This window comes from Aythya fuligula, chromosome 5 (genome assembly GCF_009819795.1).
Source record: "Aythya fuligula isolate bAytFul2 chromosome 5, bAytFul2.pri, whole genome shotgun sequence".
Taxonomy (NCBI): Eukaryota; Metazoa; Chordata; class Aves; order Anseriformes; family Anatidae; genus Aythya; species Aythya fuligula.
This window is the reverse complement of record NC_045563.1, coordinates 16801798-16826790: the sequence shown is the minus strand read 5'-3', so window position 1 is coordinate 16826790 and position 24993 is coordinate 16801798. Positions and strand designations below refer to the sequence as shown.

The 24993-nt window shown below is 41.5% G+C and overlaps 1 protein-coding gene across 1 annotated transcript in view; it reads right to left on the bottom strand.

Annotated features, from left to right (window-relative positions):
* FBLN5 (fibulin 5) overlaps positions 1-24993 on the bottom strand; it is a 54056-nt gene that overhangs the window by 7879 nt on the left and 21184 nt on the right. Inside the window, exons 5-10 of the mRNA XM_032188083.1 lie at positions 12351-12473; positions 8217-8333; positions 7049-7168; positions 4330-4452; positions 3672-3798; positions 956-1151 (exon numbers count right to left, since the gene is read on the bottom strand). Coding sequence (XP_032043974.1) covers positions 956-1151; positions 3672-3798; positions 4330-4452; positions 7049-7168; positions 8217-8333; positions 12351-12473 — 806 coding nt within the window. The remainder of the gene's footprint in view (positions 1-955; positions 1152-3671; positions 3799-4329; positions 4453-7048; positions 7169-8216; positions 8334-12350; positions 12474-24993) is intronic.

Genomic DNA, 24993 nt, shown 5'->3' with positions numbered 1-24993 from the left:
AATATGTGAAGGCACATCAGAAAATCTGTCTTTTAGTAAGTGGAAGCAGAGCTTTGAAATATCTGGCCAGAACAGTGGATTATGAAAATTTAAAAATTAGAGTTTTGGAGGTTAAAACCAAATGTAATTTGGTTTCCAACAGAAGCTTATGTACATAAAGTGGGACCTGTTTTACCATGAAAAGAAGCATTTATGTTGTATTTGATAATAGAAGCCCAAGAAAATGGTGAGGAGGAGCTGGCCGGGCTGTCCAGGGCCAGGCTGTGGCCCTGGTACTGCAGCCCACCCAGCAGCAGCCCGGGGGGCCCTGTGCTTCTCTGCCTGCTCCTGCTGTTCTCAAAACAAGGAATAAGCACCACCTGCTGGCTACAAACCTGACACATGAACGTGTTGCCAGTGAAGGAAAAGGACGGGCTGTGCAAGCAAAGTAGTCTAGGTGACAAATGAATGGGGATGTGATAAATAAATACAAGCAAAATAGCTGACTTGAGCGGTGAAGCTCATCAATGGAGCCTTAGCAAGTGCCAGGTCAGCCCTGAATAGGGGAGGTCAGTGGGATCAGTAATTACTTTGTAACAGGAAAGAACTTGTGAGATGTGCATGATCATTCCTAGACCACTTGTCATTTTGGGAATTTTGAAACCTTTTTTTATTTCTTTTTAACATTGAGAATTTTACACTGAAGCTCGCATGAGGAACATGTTTTGAGATCTATTGAAATCTGTCATGCAACCATTTTCTGTCAATCATGGGAGCCATCAGTAGCCACCAAACATCACTTAAGGGGAATATCAAAGCCAGACCAGCACAATGACCTGCATGTCTGCATGTAAAAATGTCTCATACTGAAGGTTTGAATGGTATTTAGTAAAAGAAAGAAGAGTTCTGCTGTCAGAAAGAAATTCCGCTAACACGAAGATACTCCAGGTTTTCTCCCAGCCAGCGCCAGACTTACCCGCATGTAGAATTCCCTGCCCTCGTTCCCTGATTTGATTTGGAAGATGTAGTAGGCTCCAGGGTAGCGAGTTGTTGCTTGCATCTGAAAGATGTCAGAAGGCACTGACCGCCCAGACACAATATCCATGACTCTGTACAAGATGGTGAATGGCTGATCTCGGCAGCCAGGATTTTCAGCTGGACACATACAGCGGCTGAAAGAGAGATAGGATTGTCATCAGTGGTTACAAATTCCTGTTTTACTTGATTTTTTACATGCTGATACAGCTGCAAAGAACAATCAATCAATCAATCAATAAATCAAGTTGCCAACCAGCTAAAAGAATCAATGAAAATGTAATGAATTTGCTTATTTTTATTTTTATTTTTCTCTGTGCTACTTCAGTCTGCTTATATCCCTGACTTCTTTTCTTGTCTTCCAGGCTTTGCCAAAATATCTTGGCATCCTATGTCTTCTTAGATACTTGAAAATCAGTGCTGTCTTTAAGGCAGCTCTGCAGGTGTAGAATACCCTATACATGTTTGTTCTGATAGTAATTTAAACTGAACTCCCCCCTTCCACCCACCCTGGGGTTCTTGAAGCTAAGATGTCTGCTGTATATTGTTAGCCTGCAATGCATTTCTTATCCGTCAACTTGTCCAGCTTTCCTTTGCACCCCCAGGAACATTTGGCATCCATGGAACTGTGTGGCTCCACAGCCTCTGGCAAGCAGTGCAGAAACATCTCTCTGCCTCTCCTTGCACAGCCTCTTGCTGACTTTGATGCCTGCAGCTCTTGGGAGCAGACCGTCAATCCCTGCTCATGCTCCATGTGTAATGCAGGCTTTTGTATTTGACCCTGTTCATGGCTGAAGTGTCCTAAACTTAGTTGCTTCTCACAAGGAATCTGTTCCATGCTTTTGACCGTCTTTGTGGCTCTTTATGAACCTTTGTCTGGTTACATTACATTGCTCTTGAAAGGAGGGGATGGAACTGTGCGATCCTGAAGATATGGGTACACAATGGCACGTGTTCTAAGGATATTCCATACCTCAATTTCAGATTGCTTTTTCTCTGGTGAGTCTGACAGATTATGCAACTACCTGTAACAGTCCTCAAACCTTGCTTTGGAGGGACTATAATCAGATAAGTGCTCTTTATTTACCTTGTGAAGTTGGCATTGTATTTTAACTTTACATTCATCTACACTGAATTTCATCTGCCATTTTTGTTGCAGTCATTGAGGCTTCTTCTGCAATTCTCTTCTTATCTTTCAACCTCTTATCCGTCTGTGCCAGGGGCTGCTCACTTACTTATGACTGCTCAATTTCCATAGAAGCCTAAAGTAGGGTTATTTTCAGAAGCCTTTGGAAACCCAAGCAGACTATCAGTCCATGCCCCTTAGCCATAAGCTGCTGAATTCTTCAGAGAACTCCAATAAAGCTCTGAGGCAGGATGTCCCTTTATAAAATCCATGTTGGGGAATTTACTGGATGGAAAATAGCTGCTTTTTTTTTTCCTCTATTTTTTTCTATAACCTCCACTACCAACACCAACTTCAGACAATTCCTCTGGCAAATCCTCCATACAAAAGTTCCTGGCATTACAAACACCCAATCCTTTCCACAGAGAACACAGATGCAAAGAATTTGCTTGTCTTTTATACTGACCACTTCTAGACGTATGCCACAAATTAAATGCAGTCACATCTAGATATGTGCCAAAGCCACCAAATACAAAGCTCAGAGATCAAGAGTTTTGGTGAAAGCTGATTTGTAAGTACTCCGCAGTTGGGCTCTGAGGAATTTAGATACATAGACTTTAAACATTTAATTTAAGATTCTGCCACCTCTGAAGATAGGTAGAGCCAGAATGGCAGAAAAGAACTTGTCCATTCCTCAGCTGTCCTAGTTCAGAAAGCAATGTAAAGGCATGAATGCATTGTCATGGGAAGCCGTGGATTCTTCACCTCTTGCTTATCTATAAAATACATTAGGCTACCAAGTAATCCCAAGTAATTGAGTTTAGTGCAAACACTATGGATGAAATTCTATGGCCTGCAATACTTAGAGATCTAGCTGGAGCTGAAACATTTTGAGGCCCAGGCAGGTACATACAAAAATGTGAAAGAATCAGGCAACTTTTAGAAATGTGCTGCCTCCCCCCGATTTGTTTGCCCAAATAGTTCCATATTTAAACAGGAACAGTGCTAATAGCCCCATTCAGATATACCCAATTTCCAGACAATGCAAATCAGTCTGTGGACTTTTCAGCACATTTAGCCTTTAAGCAGCAGGAAACTACTTGGACCCTGCGATAACTAGCATCTAATGTTTTTAAAGTACTTCCTGAACATGAGCTAGTTAATATTTACAGGAAATACTCATATTAACAAATGGGCTGCTTTTGAGCATATATGAAGTCAATTAGTAATGTAAGTAAATGTCTCATTACGTTACAAACCTTGCTGTTTTTTTCTACTCACTGATAAGTGTTTTTCCAGTTTAACTTCCCACACATCTGAGTATCATATCATATCCCACCTGGTGACCTGGTAAGGAATTGCAATTTATTATTTGTATAAAGCTTACTAATGGTAAATGCAGCAACAGCAGGTATCTATAGCTCTTTAGGTACACTTAATGGTTGTGTTGCAAAAATATAGCTTATTTGGTTCACTAGATATGCTTCACACAGACAAAATTTGCTTCTATGGCTGTGGGTATGTTACTCACTTCTCGTTAATCTGGATATAAGGATCCTCGCATCTTACTGGGTCTAAACATTTATATTCTCCTGGGATATTGAAACACGTTTGCTGTGGAGTGCAGGTGAAGTTTCTAGTTTCACATTCATTGATATCTAAAACATAAAAAAAAAAACAAGAGAAAGACAAGCAGGGATGTATATGCAAGGCACAGCTCTTCTACTGCTATGTCCATCATAAGGAATTGCCCCAAAATTTGCAATGCTCTTGCACCATGAGAAGTGGCTTTTTGATAACCGGCCCCTCTTTTAAGACCAGTTTTTACTCCATTCATTTCTCGTTACTGGAGTGATTCCATATGCTAAGTGCTGCAAAAATAAAAAAGAAATTGGCTGCTCAAGCTTTCTGACCTTACAGAATGTGAAAACCAAAGAGAGACGTGCAGCAGAGAGGAAGGCATCTGAGGGCTTTACTGTGTAGCTGTTTCTTAGGCAGTAAAGCCTTCCTTACACCAATTGACCTCAGTGGGACTGCTCGTGTGATGATGTTCTCACTAGAATCACATAATTGGCCCCTATGAGTATGTCACTTATGCAACGCCAAGACCAAGCATCTCAGTCCTTGAAAACCTCTTTCCAGACTCAGGACTTACTTGCTAGTCCCTCTGGGTGCTGGAATGTTCTTACCTTGGCAGCTTCTGCTATCATCAAGCAGGTTATAGCCCGAAGGACAGATACAGTAGTAAGAACCAGGCCCATTCACACATTCGTGCTGGCAGAGGAACTCTGAGAAGCTGCATTCGTCCATGTCTGCAACGGTAAAATACAGTTTAGAGTTTTTGGCTTCACAGTCAAAAGAGCAGTCCCACAAGCAGGGGCCATCCAGACTATGTGCCTATCACCCCAGCTGGAGTTTGGCACCTTCCAACTCCTCAGTGCTCTGAGGCAGCCTGGCAAAATACTGTTAAACAGGTTCTTGGCTAAACTTTTTTTTTTTTTTTTTTTTTTTTTTTCTTTCCCTAGGGAAACCAAGGCTGCTGCACAACACAATGCATAGCTCTTATATATTTATTTTTCTTTTTGAATACCTGTCACCAGTTGGCTGTGTTTTCGGTTCTGTTTTACGTCAGAGATAGCGGTACTCCAATAACAAATCTGCAACTGTAATTTGTAAGTAGAGACTTGGTGGTGCTTTTCTTTACTTTTTTTTTTTTTTTTTCCTTTTTTTTTTCTTCTTCTTTTTCTGGAGAGCAAACTTCCCTTTCCCAGGGCCACATGGGTCCCAGCAGAAATCCTGCAGCCAGCCCTGGCTGTTTCATGCTTCTTAGCCTCTAGCCAGTTACTTGCAAGGCGTTCCAAGCAAGACTTCAGAGCTCATCCCTGCTTGAGTCAGACCGACTAGAAGGCCCAGAGTTCTCCCAGATACCCAGGAAGCTAAACAGGCTGTCCAACCTCTGATTAAAAGCAGAAAATGATCTCTTTTCCCCTTTTCTCATGAATTGATCAGTCATCATATTCTGCAGAACTGCGCTCAAGTAGAAAGATGAACTTCTGAGCTGCACATGGAGGCATGGCTGACCGAGGAGAAAACACATGCAAAGGCGCTAGACTGAGGGAGGCTGCTGTTAATCATTTCCTTATTTCTCTGTTCAGGGGAAGAAAGAAACAAAAGCCATAGTCCCAGCCAGGAACTCCCAAGTTCATATTCCCAGCTCTGACATGTTGACTCTCCCAGGCAAATCACTTTTACTCCTCAGACTGAATTTCCCTTTCTTTAAATTGGGCTTAGGCCATCTATACACTTCTGTTGTTTTGTACAGATGCACTTGAGAAAGTATTTGAAGTCCAAATGTGCTTAAGTGGCTTTATGTCTGCAACCACATAATCAAAAGAGAGATTAAGGGAACTTCACAGCTACACAGTCCTGTTAGTGTGTGGCTTGCTCCAGCGAGTTCACTGAGAAAAGCACTCCATAAGGGCACTGGGATATCGCCCACCCTCTCTAGGTCTTGCAGCCCAGCCCTCCAGCACCATCAGATTCATGTAACCTGTGAGCAGCTGCTGTCAAGTACTGAAGGTACATAAAGCCCCAAGGGCCCCACATTGCTGCTGCTTAACCACATGGGTCAGACACAGCCAAACCCTTCTGCAGTGCTTCTGTCTACTGCATCTGCAGGGGTCATTCCCTTTGCAAGCCTCAGTGATGTCCAGTGATTGCTTGTGAAATGCAAGAATCTCATTCAGAGGAATTTCACCCACTTCCAACAAGTGTTTGCTTGTGCAGAAGGGTCAAGAGATGTTTTTCTGCCCTAAATCTGAGTGGTGGAAAATCCCTTTTGGAGGCTTAACTCTCAGCCACAAATGAGGTTTAAGCATAACCTCTCTTGGCACCTTTTTATACTGGCAATGTTTGTGTGGTATTGCACTCAACTTAGTTGATTCAGGCCCTCAGCTAGCTCAGGAGCATGTAAAAAGGCAGAGAAGTCTAATTTAGAAGCAGAAATTCTACTGGAAAGCAGAAATCTTAAGTTAGGTGTTGCAGCTCTATATGTTAAGACCCTTTAGAGATTTAGGTCTTTGTACTCTCCCTCATAATAAGGAGATTTGCATGAGAGAACAACTTCAGATACACTAATCTATATACAGACTGCATATCACATGTCTTCTCTTTCAGAAACAGCATGTTACATCTGTTTACTGTAAATTAAAAAACAAGTATTTTCCAGGGTGTTTTTCCTTCCAAGAAATATTGGCTAGATTCTCTAATTTTATCAGGCTGTGGGAACATTAAGCACAGAAATAAGTTTTGCCTTCAATTAAAATAAAGCAATAAAATAAAAACAAAAACAAGAGAGGGAGAAGTAGAGTGACATAAGCACAGTTTCATCTGCTGTGAACTGAACATATCAGCTCTGCTAAGAAACCACATATTACTTCTGAAGTGCAGCCAGAACCATCTGAAGGAAAAGAGGGAATGTTTCAGGCAGAAGGGTGCAGTTGTAAGAGCAAGAGGAATACATGCCTTCTACTGGCAAACGGAAAAGTGCTTTTTGCATGACTATTTCTTTAATCACAGAAGAATGTTCTAGGACTGTCCCTAGTTTACTTGCTTTAATAAGGCTCCCATTTATCACTAGAAAGCATTTTGTATGTTTTGCTGTTATCTTAAAGCTTTTTAATATTTAGCTTTTTTCTTTAAAACTATTTGCAGCCATCCTCCATTGTGCTTTTCTGGGCATTTGCTGTGTAGTTTAACTGGAAGAATCAGATTAGCGGCTATCCTGCTGCTAACCATAGACCAAAGCAGAAGACTTGTAAAAAAAGCATGTACAAAACAATACTTCAGGAAAGGAAAGCCAAATAGAATTAAAGAAACAAGACCCAACAAATAACTGAAGACAGTTACCGCTGCAGTTAACTCCATCAGCTTCCAGTTCATAGCCAGGTTCACAACGGCAGAGAAAAGAGCCATAGGTATTGACGCAGGACTGAGTGCAAGGGTTTTCGCCTGTGCATTCGTTCACATCTGTGGGAAACCAATGCTCATTGCATCAGTGACTTCTCCCCAAACTCTATTTTCAATTCATTACTGTAAAGCATTTGAAAGAGATTATCTGTACAGTAAAAATGGTTTGTTCTGAAAAACATAACCAAGTCAGAAATGTTTTTTTGGATTCAAGATGATGTTTGGAAATAGCATGTTGGAAACACAACATGCATGGAAGTGAAGGTTTGGGGAATACCTTAATTCAAAAAAATAACGTGGAAGATGGGGTGAAAATTTGATTACAAGGACTTCTCTCTTTATCCTGTAATTTTAAAATTGTTGAACTGATTATACAGTTGAACTGATTATACAGATTATAACAGACCTGAGGAAAAATGCAGCAGGATACACCTGAGGAATTAAATACAATGAGGATTGGTCCTTATGGAAATCTAGGGCAATGACAAAGCCTTTTTTTTCTTTTTTTCTTTTTTTTTTTTTTTTTTTTTTCTTTTTTTTTCTTTTTTTTCTTTTTTCCTTTTAGGATATTAGCAGCTTCTGGAGAGTCCTCACATCATTAGCACAGACCATTTCCTGGAGAATGTGGGAAGATGCTCTGCATTGCTGCTTAGCTAAGGAGAGGCTTCATGGAGAGGTTGCACATCACAGCAAAAAGTGGTCAGGTGCTCAGGACCCTCATGTGGAGCTTGGGAGCCTCAGATCTAATTTTTTCATCTGACAGAGATTTCCTGTCTCAGGTGGGTCACACAGCCTCAGATTTTAAAAATACTTCAGTGCCTAAATCTCAGTAATTTCAGTGAGTGTCTTTAGCGGGGTTTGGCCTTGTGCATATCTGTGGATACACTGCTCATGTCGCTACCTATATGTTACCTCAGCCCCTCCTAGGTACTGTGGTGACAAACATATGCTCACATGGGAGCTACAGAAATACCTCAAAAAGACAAAACTATCAACATTTCAAAAGCAATGTTGGGAAGCTTACTTTTATGCTAAAAAGTAAGCAAGTTTTAAGAGTGTTGCTGTGTTGGGACCAAAGATTTCAGTTATGGTACAGCATACACAGTACCTTGGCATGATCTTCCGTCATCATTGAGGGTAAAGCCTGGGTTGCACGTGCAGGAGTAGGAACCGGGCACATTGGCACAGAGCTGCTGGCAATAGCCATAGCGACATTCATCTATGTCTACAAATGAAAAAAATAAGAGCAATCTGCATTTTCACATGCAGACACAAAGCATCAAGTACACTGAATCAATAGCACCAGAAACAGAGAAGTGACCCAGGACAGTGGTTACAGACTAACAGCCAAACTTGTAGGTGTTCAGATCCAATTAGTCAATCATGTCTCTGCAGAAAAGAACCAGTAATGCATTTTTTCCACATCGACATCTGTCAGTCGGTCATATAAACTGATTATCATTGATTGATCTTTAGCTCAATGATACATGATCAGAAGGCCCAATCAGTCCCTGTAAACGTTACCTCAAGGCCTATCTGATAGCCAGCACAGCCAACCTCGTAGCAAAGTTTCGTCAGAATCAAGAGGGAAATACCTTTTATCTCCACATATACCAAAGCTACTCACTAAAAAAGCATGAAGTATTTATTACCAAACACAGTTTGTTTGTTTGTTTGTTTGCTTGTTTGTTTGTTTTTCCCCAGACAGGGCGTTCTCTAAAGACCCTTTGTCCAACAGTCACATTCACATTTTATACGAATCTTTACATGACATACTAAAATGTAAAAAATAAATTTGCTGCCAAAATGAAATAGCAGTTTGGGCTGAAATGCAGCATTAGAAATACATGCAGTTGACTGTTATAAGCACAATCAAATGCTGTAAGTTATGTCTGATGGAAGTGCTAAAAGAATTTTGTTCCTGGCCTAGGAATTGGAGAAGTTGTCTTGTCCAAGGCTTTACATTTCCTTTGGTATAAACTGGCTTTTGATTTATGGAGATTTTTTTTATGGCTACTCTGAAAACTTTGCAGCCTTCCAATAATGTTCTAAACATTGAGTTCCTGCTTAGGTTTTTCTTATGGGCAATTCAAATAAGATCACAGATCACGTCTTTCTCCTTATTCAATAACCATCCCTGCTGATCTCTAGAGTCATTGTAAGGACAGCAGATGACAAACCAGGTACTGGAAGACAGTTTTTATTTAAATGCTTTCTGTAAATATGGCCATGATGGGATGTTTTATTGAAGCAGTACATTATTTTTTTGCCAATTTGAAAACAGAACGGTATATGGAAAAACAATAATTATGTAAAAGTCTGGGGATGAGTTGGAAAAATAACAATCCTGTCTGCTGAAAGACTCATACAAGGGACAATTTTGAATGTCCATTCCTAAGACTCTCAGGAGGGTATGAAATAAGGGCATTCTATCAATGAAATGCTAAGCTAGGAAGATGACATCATTCAAATATGCAAGTCCTGCTTCAAGAGAAGGATGCCTGCACTTGTTTTCATTGATGCTGCAACTTCTGTTAAGTTAACTAGAAATTGCTTGCACTCCAGACTGAAAGCCAGCTCCTACAGCTTTGAGCAATTTCAGAAAGCTGTAATATCTGAATTAGATCTTCTGCAGTTTTCATGCTCCTTTCACCAGATCTGCTGAATCTAATTCTACTTTCCATTAAACCACTTTTGCATGAGTTTAGTTTGAAGCAGTTCTACAGGTGTGAAATAAAGTTTCTGCAGTAGGAAACCAGGTGTATAAATCTGCAGCCAGTTTGCTATTAAGGTTTTGTGATTACAGCGTGAAGGCACAGCTTTTGGTGAAGTGACCCTTATGAGAGATTCCAATGCACAAGAAAATCAGAATGACAGTATTCTTCCTATGGTTCACAAGTACACATATATATCAGCATGAATTTCAGCAGTTCATTATTTTTTAGTTAACTGCTTCCTGTTTTGGTGTTAAATATTAAGAATGTTTTGGGAAAATGAATTCCTGAATGACTGGAACATTTACATGATGTGGTAATACCATAAAAACAACAATGTTGTGAATCTGTTTTATAAGTAGCTACATCCTGTAATTCAAGTTTATGTTGTTGGCCTTGATAGGTCAGTTTTGCCATAGCAAGTTTCACAAAGGCTTTCTGAAAACGTCAAAAGTTTTGGAAATACTCTCCATGTGTAAAATAACAAGAACAATGGCACCAGGTTTCACTGTTACTAGCTTTTACATCTCAATTCACTCTTAATTGCAAGATAACCAAAAGCCAGGGTCAGCTGTGGTATGTACACCAGCACTGGGCTTGGTCCAAATCCTGCAAAAAGTGACAGTGGTTTTAAGTAAATTAATATCTCATTTTGCTGGTGTATTACTTTAAATACGTGCTTTGGATTTTGCAGGACTGTTATCTCAAGAACACTACATTTTGAGAATAAGGACTTTTTCAAGGCTTCTTCTTGTGGGTGGTTCCTGTGGACACTGCTTCACTTGCTCCTGTGTAAGCATTACTGGGATAATTACATTAAAGTTTAGCTTTTTGTAACTATGGTATACTAAGAGTACAAACACACACACAGAGAAAATGGCTCTAAAAACTCAGTCCAGACCTCTGATTACATTAAATGGCCTTTTATTGCCTTATGCCAGCACAAATCCCTTCTCCAAGGCCAGTGGAAAGTATGGAAAACTGAGACTCTTTTGACACACTAAAATATAGAGATTTTAAATAAAATTTGCTTCTAGCTCTTTGCATTGCCTTGTAATAATCCACCCCGTGCTTACATAATGTGGACAACACTAGGGTGTTATTGCTTATTCTAAATGGCATAAGCAGATATTCAAATCAGTTCAGCAAAGCAGCCACTTCAGTTCTCTGGTATATCCATCAAGCAGCAAAGTGCTTTAGATCTGTGTCCAAGCCCTGAATGCTGCACACAGTCATTAAGTTTGGGCTGTAACTGGGAGAAGTAAATGGGTAACACAACAGTCAATGTAGAATAGAATCCCCCCTCCCTCATCCTCTCCCTACCACATATGCCTGTGCAACCCCAGCCTGGGATTAGCTCAGTGCATCTGCATCCCTGAGCTGTTCTCCACCTCCAGTTCCTCTCTTCCATGTGATCACTAGGAGTTGTGAGGGAGTACAGAGGTTTCCAGGAGAAGAGGAATTACCAGATATTAAGGAGCTGGAGACTTCATATCCCAGGGGAACTACAAGATGATGACTCCCCAGAGCAGGTACAGCTACACAGACCCTCATTTGGATGTGGATCAGCTCTGTCCCCACCAGCTACCCCATGCCTACCAGGTGAGTTACACAGCAGCTGCTTGCAGTAGTTAGAAAAGCAGCCACAAGGCAGCCCTGCACTGGAATTGGTATTTGGGAGGACAAATTTGGAAAACAGCTGGAGAAGCTCCAGGGCTAAATGGGCAGGGAAACCCCATTCTCCTTCCAGCTGAGGTGTTGTGACAAGACAGTCCCGCTCCGCAGAGCTGGCAGGCAAACAGCCCATGCCTGGGGGGAAAAAAGAGCAAATATAAAAGGAGCTGTTGTGTCCTGTCTCACTCAGAGAGCTGTACCTAACATCAACATCCACTTCATAATCCCATGGGCACATCAAGTGAGGGGAATGGGCTGGGGGACAGAGGAACTGGAAGATTTTCCCATGCTGTTTGTTGAGGGATGTTTTTTTAGAGAGGATGAGCTAAAAGGATGAACGGGACATTGCTGAAAGGAAAATAAAAAGTCAAAATAAAACTGCTTGGAAGCTGCAGAAATAGCACGAATTTCAGTTATATTTTTTATTGCCTCAGGCAAAAGGGTTGGTTGAATCTAGGGATTTATGGGCCTGTTTCTTGGTATGAAATAGTTATCTCTGCTGGTCTGGACTATAACTGTGTGGAAAGGACATGTCTGTTTGGGAATAAATCTTTTTGTATGTGTCCTAACAATTGATCTTATATGAAAGGGAATCCTTCAGACTGGGAATATGAAAATCCCCTGTGTAACATGGATGCTGTCATATGGCATTCACATCTACATTTTTGTTCCATGAGGGAGTCTCTCTGCCAGTGTGCTGTTGGCACTTGTGAAGATGGAAGACATTAGTTTCCGCATAGCCAAAGCTTTAACTCTGTAGTTGACAAAGATGCTCAGTGAAGTTATTTCAGCTATTCACAGGCACACAAACACAGATGCAGATATGCAAATCGTATATGGCATGAGGTTTTTACCTAAACACTGGCCTTCTAGCAGCCAGTAGCCTTCAGTGCAGGAACAAGTATATCCTCCTTCAGTGTTTATGCAGATCTGGGTGGGGTTACACTGGTGAGAATCTGAAGCACACTCATCAATATCTGCAACAGAGAAATAAAGCAATAACGTGTTAGAAATGAGAACAAGAAGCTGTTTGAACTGTAGAGGGACTCTTAGTGCAACGCGTACACAGGGTCTATGTGAGGAGCCAAAGTGTGGCAGAGCAGGGAGAATGACTACAACCTGAAGTAAAATTCATTAAAACAAATGTCTGAGGGCTGTGAGAACTGAGTGTGCTCATCAAATCTCTCCCTTCCGCAGATGACCCAGTGTGTCACAAAGCACCTCGGGAAAGGGATGCTTTTCATTACTTCCACATTTTCCTTGTCACTGACCTGGGATTTCCATGCTACAGGACAGTGTTCAGCCCTAGGGAATGGCTGCTGACAGGGCAATGCAATCCGGCTGCAGAGTAAGAGATGAGCAGAAGGCTCAAGAGATGCACAAATACTGTCATGAGATTCAGACATATACAAAATATTACTTCCTACCCCCACCAACACAGAATATTTCACTGCAATTTTTCTGACATAAGGTTAAGAAAATATCAACCTTCACCTGCCAAAAAAAAAAAGAAAAAAAGTATACTTAGTAGACTTCCCTGGAATCAATTTCCTGAAAATAAAACTCTTTTTATTTTTTTAACCGACCTTATTGTTTTTAATGTCTTTGTTTTTTTTTCTTATTACAACCCCTTAGGGTGCTTTTGTTGTGGGCTTTCCTTTTTTCTTTTTTTTTTTTTTTTTGCAAAGGAGGTGAATAACATTCCTACATTTATATAAGCGAGGACACTGGAACCTAACTGATTAAAAATGCCTTCCAGAGTCATAAGTTCAATTTGAATCCCTCCTTGCTCAGTCTCTTCCCTGATGTTTCTGGCATTGGGCTTGCCTCTAGATGTCAGAAATGGAAATATCAGAAGATAAATTGTGTCATTTTTTTCAGCCAACTCAGATTTCTATGTTTTATTTATTGATACCTAAACTATTTTTTATTCCAGCATACTGTACATTGGCCTTTGCTGAAGTACTATGTCATCTGAGCAATGCTACTCCCTTGATCCCTCCCTGACTCTTATTAACCCAGACTTTGTAGGGTCATGATTAAAAGTATCTCCCAAATGCACTGGGCTGGAGCAGGTGGCAGAGGGTAGGAATTATGTCTCAGTGAGCTGGAAAATGCTAGCAGTCATGAATTAACGGATCCAGTCTAGCACAGCAGCATATCTAACATGTTCTGATACATAAATAAATACATACATATTATAGATATGGGGAGAGTCTAGAGTTCTTATCTTGCCAACATCTGTATCAGTAATTTATGGCAAGTCAAACCTGGTAAGAAAACAAGAGTGGCACAATTACAGGTAATTAACTCTGTCGGAAATATGTTCCCACATATTCATTGGCTGGAGAAAAGGCTGGCAAAATGGTGGGCGAAGTAGGAAAGTGTAAGATAAGAAGTCTAGACTATAAAGACACATTTATACGTTGTTCAGGTCATCTATTGCTTCTGAGACTGGGCTAAAAATTCCAGCCCCTCCCTCCTACCCTCCCCCCCCCCCACTTCATACAGCATATCACACATAATTGGTACTATTTGAACACATATTATCTAACCACAAATTTCATAAGAATGACGTTAATGTTTTCTAAATGAAAAAAGATCCTATTTGTCATGTTTGCTTATTGTTTGAAGAGCAAAACCTTGGGATCTAGCCAACTCTTCTGTTTCTTGCTTACCCTGAACTTAAAAAATAAAAAGAAAGAGGTTTTCATTTTTCATGCCCACTGCTTCCTGTATTATTAATAGGTGAGGCCCAATGGAGACAAAAAGGCGGTGACGGTCTTACCACCAGGTATAGCAACAATGCTGTTTGAACACCATAAATCCTCCACTTGGCTGTGGTGCAGAGAAAACAATGGGTGGCCCCTCTTTTCTTTATTATTTACCAAGCCAATTTCTCCCTTCATGGAAATACTCTAAAGCCATCTAGACGTGTTCCTGGGCAAATGGCTATAGGTGGCTATGCTTGAGTAAGGATGTCAGGCCAGGTGACCTCCTGAGGTCTCTTCCACCCTCAACCACCCCTTGACTCTGATTTGATTGCTTACTCCCAGTCTTCACCTTTCACAGTGGTAGTGGAGACTTTCATTTGAACACAACTGTTTACAATGAAGGCTACTCATGGATTTTCTGCTCCCCAAGAAAACCTAATCAGCCTGACGTCCTCTATGCAGAACACCTTGACTCCCCTCATTATACACTGAATAATACCTCACTGACTTCATTAATGAAGTTTTATGCAACAGGTATAAACAGCATTGCTGGTAGCATCAGTTATGTTTTTACCTGGGCCTGAGTGCATATGTCTAATTCTATATTACATCTCCATCTTTCTCTAAGATTGCTCTTTACCATGATGCACAATTAAATTCTAACAGGCTCAGCCAATACAATCAGGTCAATAATTTTTGGCAAGCAGCCCTCTCATTTCAAACACAGAGTATAATCCCAGCTTGTCTGCCAGGAGTTATTTACATTACATGGGCTCATTAAGTGAAAGCCAATGTCTGCACATGGAGAAAAATGTTGGTGCAACAATTTGCTGACCATTAGGTATCCTCTTGAAGAATATCAGTGCTGGGAGACAGAGGGTGCCCATTTACACAGTGTTAATAAAGCTGTGGTTAATAAAGTCAAAATTAGATATTTGATGGGAGAAAAAATAAATTGTATTGACTGGGTAGAAAACCAGCCACAAAACTTTGAGACACTGCCTACATTTGATTCACTAGACTTAAGTGCCAGCGTAGAAACTATATCAAAACATTCCCAGGGCATTTTTTGTAGAGTGGAAACTTGCAAATGGAAACAACCTGACAGCTAGTTAATAATGTACAAATCATTCCTTACTTTGATTGCACAGCTTATTATTTCTGTCCCATTCAAACACAGATCCTAGATGTGTTCATGCTCTGGAAATACCACTTCAAAGCCCATTCTGACCATCTCTGCCCTCGTCATGGGTGATATACAACAGTAGAGTAAAACTGTGATTATAAATGCACATGACACTAAGTTGTCGGTAGGCTCAAAGCAGATTAGACAAATTCATAGAATAAAAAATTATAAGGACTACATAATACAGTTGGTTACTGTATTCAGTTGTATATGGGCACCTGGTGTTAAGATGTCCCTGAGATACAGTTATTTGGAACCTGGAATAATGCCTCTCACCCAGCATAATTTGTGTTGCAGACTTCACCATTGACAGAAATCCCACAATGACTTATCTGAGTCCCAGAGTTAGGTATAACCCTCTGGAGAGAAGAAGAGTTACTAAAGTGAAGTAAGCACGCAAGAAACCCTAGAAACCTCACTGTCCCCCATTCAAGATGTTAAGAGATGGTGATATTTGATGATTTCAGCATCAGTACTGTGAAAGCATCAGATGGTGCCAGCCATCACAGATATAGAAGGATGGTTTTCATAATATTGAACCTACTTCTAGTGCCTTTCATCTCCAAGATCCTTAGAAAACATTACCTGCATCCTAAGAGACAGTTCATAGTTAGTCCATTTTTATTGGAAGCCTTCCAATCCTAGAACAAATTAAACTGTACTACAAAACCCTGCAATGTCCCACTTAATGATACTTATCAGTGCCCCTGGATTCTAACTGGGAAATTCAGGGCTAAGGAATTAAGGGCCTAGCCTGTGACCACTCAACAAGACAGAAACCAGAACAGGCCACTGTCGTGGTTCCGCTTGAGTGGGCAGCCGAGCTCCACCACAGCCGCTCTCTCACTCCCCCTCCTCAAAGAGGAATGGGGAGAAAATATGTGAAAAGGGGCTCAAGGGTTGAGATAAGGACGAGAAAATCACGCAATAATTATTGTAACAGGCAAAACAGACTCGGCATAAGGAGATAGTAAGATTTATTGCCTATTACTAACAAGCGAGAGAAGTGAGAAAACAAAGGAAAAAGCAAACCAAAAGCACCTTCCCCCCCATCCACCCTCTTCCACCTCCTCCCCCCGAGCGGCACAGGGGAACGGGGAAATGGGGGTTATGGTCAGTCTACAGCACTTCTTCTCTGCCGCTCCTTCTCGGTCACTCTCGTCCCCTGTGCTGTGGGGTCCCACCCACGGGATGCAGTCCTTGATGAACTGATCCGGTGTGGGCTTCCCACAGGCAGCAGCTCTTCCAGAACTGCTCCAGATATGGGTCCGTACCGCGGGGTCCATCCCTCAGGAGAAAACTGCTCCAACCTGGCTCCCCTACGGGCAGCAGCTCCTGCCAGGTCACCTGCTCCTGCGTGGGCTCCTCTCCACGGGCTACAGGTCCGGCCCGGAATCTGCTCCGGCAGGGGTCTTCCACAGGCGGCAGCCTCCGTCGGTGCAGGGCCACCTGCTCCACCGTGGTCTCCTCCACGGGCTGCAGCATGGAACCCTGCTCCACCGTGGTACTCCATGGGCTGCAGGGGGACATCCTGCTTCACCATGGTCCTCACCACAGGCCGCAGGGGACTTCTGCTCCGGCGCCTGGAGCACCTCTCCCCCTCCCTCTACACTGACCTTGGCACCTGCAAGGCTGTTCTCTCACTCCCGGCTGCTGTCTGGTGCAGCGTTTTTTTTCCCTGTCTTAAATATGCTCTCACAGAGGCGCAAAACAACATCGCTTATTGGCTCAGATCTGGAAAACAATGGGGCCCTTCCCAAACATGGGGCAGCTTCTAGATCTTTCTCACAGAAACCACCCCTATGGCTCCCTGCTACCAAAACCTTGCCACGTAAACCCACCACAGCCACAGGCGTTTCTGACTTCCAGTACTTTGCGTAGCCCAGCACCACCTGCCCCTATTGTAAGAATTTCTCAGAAATTTCATGCAGCCTCTACATTGGCTGGTGAGAGCCAAAGTAGATTAATTATCATTCTGAAAGCATTACATGTATGTTCTACCAGGAGACTGCAGGGGCAACTAAAGGCCCTTTCAGCTAAACTGCTTTCTCCCATGCTTCTCCCAGCCCTACTGCCCTGCCCTAATGATGCGTTGGTTAAAAATTCAGTAGCTTCCAGTAGCTACTGAAACAGAGACAACTACTGCCACTGTCAGTGGCAAATTGAGCAAGTTATCTAGCTACTACACCTTTTCTTACCCTTACAGACAAGACTGAGACTGTTCCTGGAAGTTACTTATGAAAACAGGAGGATGCTAAAGATAGTCACAATACCTAATTGGTTTGAATAAATCCAAATTTGCCCAAGTGAATAGTGACCCTGGGTGTCTTAAAGGTTCCTGACTTTGAGAGAGCAGCTGTTCAGCACTTGAAACCGCATTAGGGAACCAAGGCAGGGCAGGGTGGATCCCTGTGCAGAACATCCCTTGCCTAGGAATGCTTGGCCAACTCTGGTTGATTATGCTGCGTGCTATCAAATTAGCAGTCATCTATAATCTCATATTCTCTCATATGACCTTCTAGTTGTTGTGTTGATATTACTGATCCCACAGCTAGTTACAAGGGCACAAGTCCAGACTGAAAATAAAATTTGACCTGAAGTGGGAACAATACACTTTGTTACCTCCCAATTGACTACTGAGAACAGACACAAAGTCCCTCCACACCACTGCTCTCTGCCCCTACAAGATACCACCTAGAATGAACACCAAGCACCATGGCTCAGAGCCACAAGATCTAAAGACCTTTGGTTTACTGACTGAATGGGAGAGCAAGTAGGAGGGATCTCCACATTCATTTGTCAGAAAGCCCTTGCCGCGAGATCCTGAGCCCAAACACTCCCTAATTAACCACATCCCTCTCCCTTAGCTCAGGGTGTCTGTCTGAACAATTTATGCCTGCGGTGGTTTGGTCTAGCAACCCTGGGGTGTGATGTTCTGTTTATTTGACATTTTGACAGAGGTGAGGTGGCTGGGGCATTGGGGTTTCCTTTGGGGATTAGAAGGGTGGAGAGAGTGGTTTCTTACATTTCTGGCTGACTGGCTGTCTTTTGTGGGATGTGACGTGCTGATGCTTTGTTTTTATTGGTACAGATTGTATTTTAAATGGATGGCAAGACGCCTAGTGACTGGATAGATATCATTTGCAATGTCAAAATAAATAAATGAACTAATTGTGTTTAGCATGCAAATTTCTAGCTTTGCAGTTCATCATCTGTAAAAGCTAGCAGTAATCTTCACAGATTCTTTAGAATTTAGTGGCGTCATAGAACAATGAATGACATATTTAAGTCACTGTCTGTAAATAAATAAACAATTTGAATACTATTCATACATAAAATCAAGGCATCACATAGAAAGAAAGCCTAGATATCAAACTGCAGGACACTACCACATCTCACCAGGGAGGCTAACATGCAGTGCTCTTTTATACCGCTCCATGGCCACAAAGGATGCAGGACAGAGTCTACTCTCATTCATATCAATACTAATACAAGAAATCACAGTGTAAGAAATAAAACAAAACACTAACCCATTGAATTACAACCAGGAATATTCAATGCTGTTCATATGAAAGAGGCTAAAACCAGACCAGAAAATTCAAGAGAGAATCATATATGTGGAATCATAACGTGAGTGGCTACAAAATAACGAAGATCTGTTTTTGGTCCGCTGCTTTCCACATTTGGGATAAAATGCATAGGATTGTAAATTGGTGGAGTCAAGAACTAAAACGGGAACAGAACTCATACAAAAGATGATTTGCTGGTACGTGTGTGCATTTGAAAGTTTATTTCAAGGCAGACAAATGCAAGGTCATATATCAACAGTAAAAATTGTTGGTCGTGAAATTAACCCCAGGGTCATGAATGATAATCATTTGAAAATGAACTTTTCCTGACACAGCATTGCTAAAAGGGCAAACGTAAACATGAGAACACTGAGTAGACACAGGAAATTGTTCTTACCACTGTATATTGCATTATTAAAATAATTACAGAAATACATTTCTGGTGTCAGCACTTCAAATAGCAATATTGCAAAAAGATCAGGAAATCTCAGAAGAGTACTTCCAAGTCACGAAAGCTTGTCTCATAGCAAGATAGCGCTCCATTTATTAATCTATTTAAGAAAAGTTTCATGGTATTTTGACAGTGATCTCTAAACATCTGCATGGAAACAAAATTTGTAGCTCGAGACAATTGCTAAATCTAGCAAAAGACAATGTAGTGAAAAGTTTGGACGTTTAGTAGAAAATTTCAAAATAAAAAGAAGGCACAAACTTTAGCATTACTACTGATTTGGAAAACATAGCATAGCACATGGTAAATGTTCCATTACTGCAGGGCTTTATACCTGAATGACATTTCTTCTCCAAAATGTGCTGTAGCATGAGTCATGCACTTGAAACACCAATTGCTGGGGAAGGTTGCATGGCCACAATTACTCTAAATGACTATAGGAATTTGTGAAGTTCTTCCAAGTTTTTTCTCCTTTGCAGATTTAAAGTACCCATGTACAACTTTTCATTAAAAAAAAAAATAATTTGATTAATACATTGAATTTTGCATGAGAGATATTATACATTTGATGTTTGTAGCAACTGCAGAAAAAAATATTGATATCATTCTTATGCTGGAAGTTGTCAGACCACAGATGTTGGGCATGTTGACCACCTTTCTTTCAAGACACACAGAATGATTATGTTGTTGTGAAGCATGAAACACAACAAAGAGAAAGAATGCAAGCTATTACCATGAGTAGCTGAATCAAAGAGGACTAAACTGCAGTTTTGAGGAACTGGACATGCAAGAACTAGGAGATTTTTTGGCAAGCTGAGTGGGTTCAAGAAGTGGAAAGACAGCAGGAAAGAGAAGGTTCTTAGGACATGCAGCTCTCTGGAAGATGAGGTTCAAAAACTGTAAGCAAAGGCACCATTTGCCTTTCTTGTACTCAGAAAAACAAGACTTTGTGCATAAAAACGACTTTATGCATTATAAAGTACAGCAGAAAACAAAATCCTAATGATGTATTTCTAACTGAAAGAATGCCCTAAAAATTAGCTAGTCAGTTCAGTTGCAATATCAGAGTTCAGGAAAAGACTTTCTTGACAAAAAGCTACTTCTAGAAGAAAAAAAAAAAAAAAAGTTAAATATGTTGATGAATTTCGTTTTGACCTTTGCATGTGTTTGCCTACTACCTGACAGAGAACATGTGGAAAGCTTGCAGTTTACTGCAGAAGCTCCATCCCAAGACACTTTGCACCTGCCACTACAGCGACAAGGGAGACCATTGCCTGTGTTGAAATTGGTGGTATTGGTGACTACACCTTACCTCTTCATGAGTGAGGTCCATGCTGAGGGTACTGAGACTGTTCCACTCCCTTAGTGACAGTTCCTTTCCCTGCTGCCTGGCAAGGTGCTAACGCCCCGAGCAGGGAGCCCTCAGAGGTGGACGTGGACTTCCCATCTCTGAGCTAGAACCACATTCTTGGAGACTTTGGTGATTAGAACAGAAACTTTGCTTGGACACTGTATTCAAGAGGCAAGCCAATGTGGACAGAAGATTTCCAAGACGATATGCTTTTGGCAATGTGTTCTGCTTCACAGATGGACTGTTACATTTTGTTCTATTTGGAACATATTAAGCATGCATGACTTCCTTTCTTAAGTAATGAATTCTGATAATCATGCCACGGATTTCTGTGGGTCACAGTAGTAGCTGTGGCTGTGTTTCATTCTTGTGACCAACCATTGACAAAAGCAGACATGTTTTTGCCATCGCTGTTATTTGAGAGCCACTAGCACCACAGGTTTCACTGCAGTAAGGCTGAAGATTAATCAAACAATTGTGAGAGCACTGGTCTTGGAGAGTAAAAGGAGTTTGTGATGGAGCTTTTCTTCCTCCTTCCAATAGGAAGGGCTGTTCTGGGGGCCATGCTTCTTTATTTTATTCAGTCTGTTTCACTCCTGCTGTTGTACCAGCACAAACCCAGAGCTCACACCACCCTAGAGATACACATTTCTTGCAGAGAGGCTCAAGGCCGTGAGCTCATTCCAGAATCTGTCTGCTCAAACACTGGAGCTCACTCAGTCATTTATAACCCTCAGGGCTCCATTTTAAAATAATACAAAGATTGGATGTCTATTTTTTGTAGGAATAATTACAGGCCAGGACTAAACATCTGAGCTCGGTAACATAGGTATCAGTTCCAAAAGTCCTTGGAACAGAGCACTTTCCCCAAACTTCTCCCCCACTCCTTATTTGGACACCAAGAAATAATTTCCTCAGTAGTAGATTTTTACTCTGTGAAATCACATGTTTTTTCAAGTTTCTTTTCTTCTTTTTTTTTTTTTTTTTCTTGAGATAATTATATTTGATAAGAAAAGGGGAGAAATAACAATGCCACATTCCTAAAGTGCATACTGAAGCCAAACTCTAACTGCTGCTGTGTGGGGTCAGTATTTTTTTCCAAGGATGACTGACCCTATGGAGCTTGGACACGATCCCAAATCAACTCCCCAAACACCTGTTTAATTGCATAGTTCAGTGTCTGAGGACTGGCCATTGATGGCTGAACTAATTTCCTACGTGCATCCCACATGCATTATGTTATTGGTTGATCAGTAAACAAGGATTAAATTATTATTATTACTCTTTTCAAATAGATGGTCAGCCTGGAAGGGGATATTAATGTGAGCCATGAATCTGTACTGCTGCTCATTCTGCCTGGTCTGAAAATTGCTCAACATGTATCACAGGTTCTAGATCTCCTGCCAGCTATCAGAGTGTTTCCTTTGCTAACACACTTTCAGCATTACTCAAAGATGATAAACAGCAGCTTAACTGTGAAAGGACTTTGCTCTCTGAGCACAGTTCTAGTTCTGCTTTTGTGACTGAGATTTATGGGGCAGTGATGCATGTAAGTGTACAGCACGGGGACAGAAGGGTGGCAGCCTCTTCCTCTTGTTGTGCTCACAACAGCACTGTGCATGGTTCATTGGCTCAGCATCAGCTTGCATGATCACAGCTCCTCACCTCCAGCAATTCCCAGGGCTCCCTGTTGGTATAAGATCACGGCTGGTTGCATGGACTCTTCCCAGTATTCCCTGAGTGCCTCCACACAAATACACGGTCTACATGTTAATTTTGGCATCAGAAATGAGACAAACAAGTACTTGCAATTAAGAGCTTTGCTTAAACGTGGGAAGGCCATGCATTTATTCTCTGTACTTATGATTTTTTTTTGATTGAATCATAGAATCATTTAGGTTGGAAAAGACCTCTAAGATCACCAAGTCCAACCATATTGACCATTAGTTGCACAGAACATGTTACGTGGGAATCTCAGTTATTTCCCCTCTAGACTGAAGCTATTCCAAGTAGCTGTGGTGCAGCAGAACAAGAATGACCTGAGTATCCTGAGGAGCAGGGTAAAGAATTGCCAGCATTCCAATGCTTACACCGAACCTGCTGATTTAGGAGGTACCAAGCAGCTGCTGCTCACATCACTGATTTCATCTTCATTGGGAGCAAATACTTTTTAGCTGAATAAATGGAACATTACTGGTGTATTAATCCATTCCTCAAAGTGACCTGTTTCATACGATCATATGCTACACTGAGATCTGCTGGTATCGTGGTAAGAGGAGCCAATGAGCACACACTGAGAACACTCCCAGCTGCTGGGAGGTTACGTAAGTGACACTTTCTATTGCAATGGAAAAGAAAAAGGTGTGCAGTCAGAGCCAGCGAATGCACAGGCAACTGAGACTTTAACACATACTTCTAGCAAAAAGTCCTTCTTGTGCTGCATTGCTTGAAATAGTCTCATACAAAAACCTCTAGAGAAGGCTAACAAAATTTCATAGCAGTCAAACCATTAACACTGAAAAGGGGAATTTTTCTATGGCTGAATTTTGTATTTTCTCTGCAGTTCCATGAGATAATGTTTAAGGATCCTGTGAGAAGGATTATACTAAAACTATAGGAGTTTCAAACAGTATTCCTAAAGCCTTTAAACATCTCTGTGAAATCCTATTGGCTTTTCCTCCAATGAATTATTTCAAAGACTTTTCTGTAAGGGAACAAAACATGAGAGAACTAGAGGAAGAGAACTGCTATTCCTGCTTTCGTTCCCCAGGGAGCTTTGAGAAATCACTAGCACAAACAGTCCAGCCAGCTGGTTTAGCCAATTGGTGGTCAGTTTACATTTCCTCTAATAAGTGAACTTCTTGACCGTACATTTTAACTGAGTCATTAAGAGCTCCTTTTCCAAGTGTTTTGGCAGACTGAATAGGTCTGAGACTGCGAGTAGACCACAATAACCAGTAAAGAGGAGAACAGCCTTATTTTTAATACAGCAGAAGAAATCAATCCAAATGGATTCAGAAATTAAAGCCACAATGAAAATAAAGGGATGCAAATATCCACCTGCAAGGTATAATGAAAACTTTTATTGGAAGAGTTGTTTCTTCCATTAAAATGCAGACTTTTCTGACATATCACATGTCAAAAGCTTTATCCACTGCTCAAACGTGGTGCAGACAGCCGTGGAAGTGAAGGATTGTAGACCTGAGAATGCAAGGGATCTCCTTTATGGGGAACAGGAATAGTGGTACGAGATTCATCACTAGCTGATCTGTCACAAAACTTCAGCAATCATCACCAGCATCTCCTCCAGGAATGGACTGGATTCAAAGCTCTTTGGCCCGGGGATACAAGGAGGCTCCTGCTGGAGGTGGCATGGTCTCATGCCACTTGAACTACGTTAGTCAAAAGCACACACGATGCAGACTGCAGTGTTTTGTCTTTCCCCAGGAATCAAAGACCTTGTCCCCCATGCCCTGAACCCAGCTGATAAAACCAGGGGAAATAACTCAGCCACACACCTGGTGCTTGCAGCACATGCCTCCAGAGCAGTTTTGCCTTTGCTTTAGAGGCTATGTAGAGCTGCCCAGCTACACCTGCCTCAAATCACATCACTAGTCTGCCCAAACTCAGCCCTGAGTTCTGCAGGCAGGGTTAGAAACTGTGCACTCCATGGGAGGGAGAGCTTCCCATCCCAGCCCATAGCAGCGGCCCTTGCCAGCTGCTCTGAGAGCTGGGGCGATAGACTGCAAAGGGAGTGTTATGCTTGGCACTGAGGGAGCGGAGGAGCTTATCAGAGGAGAAGACTGTTTTTCACATTTCATCTGAGTCTCGAATCTGTCCATATGTCAGCACGCTTTATAACAATCTCAAAAGCACCGCAAAGCCAAGGTAATTCTTGTATAAATGTTAGGGTCTTTGGGGCTCTTTCATACACAAAGACTGGGTAGTGGACAAAAGCCAGCAGAGCAGAAAAATCCTTGAAAATTATCCTGTGCAAATACTGGCTTCCAGGCTCAGACAGCTGTGTCCTCATTACTGTTAATAGCAAAGAGATATGCATGTTGGGCAATATTCCCCTTTGAGTGTATACATAGCAAACCATCTATTTATTTATTTCTGCGGCAGTGATCATTGGAAAATGCCTATAATCCCTGCTCAAATAACTGGTTTTAACTCAGATTTGGCATCGACTGTTTTATAATGATTGAGCCACATTTGCTTGGAAT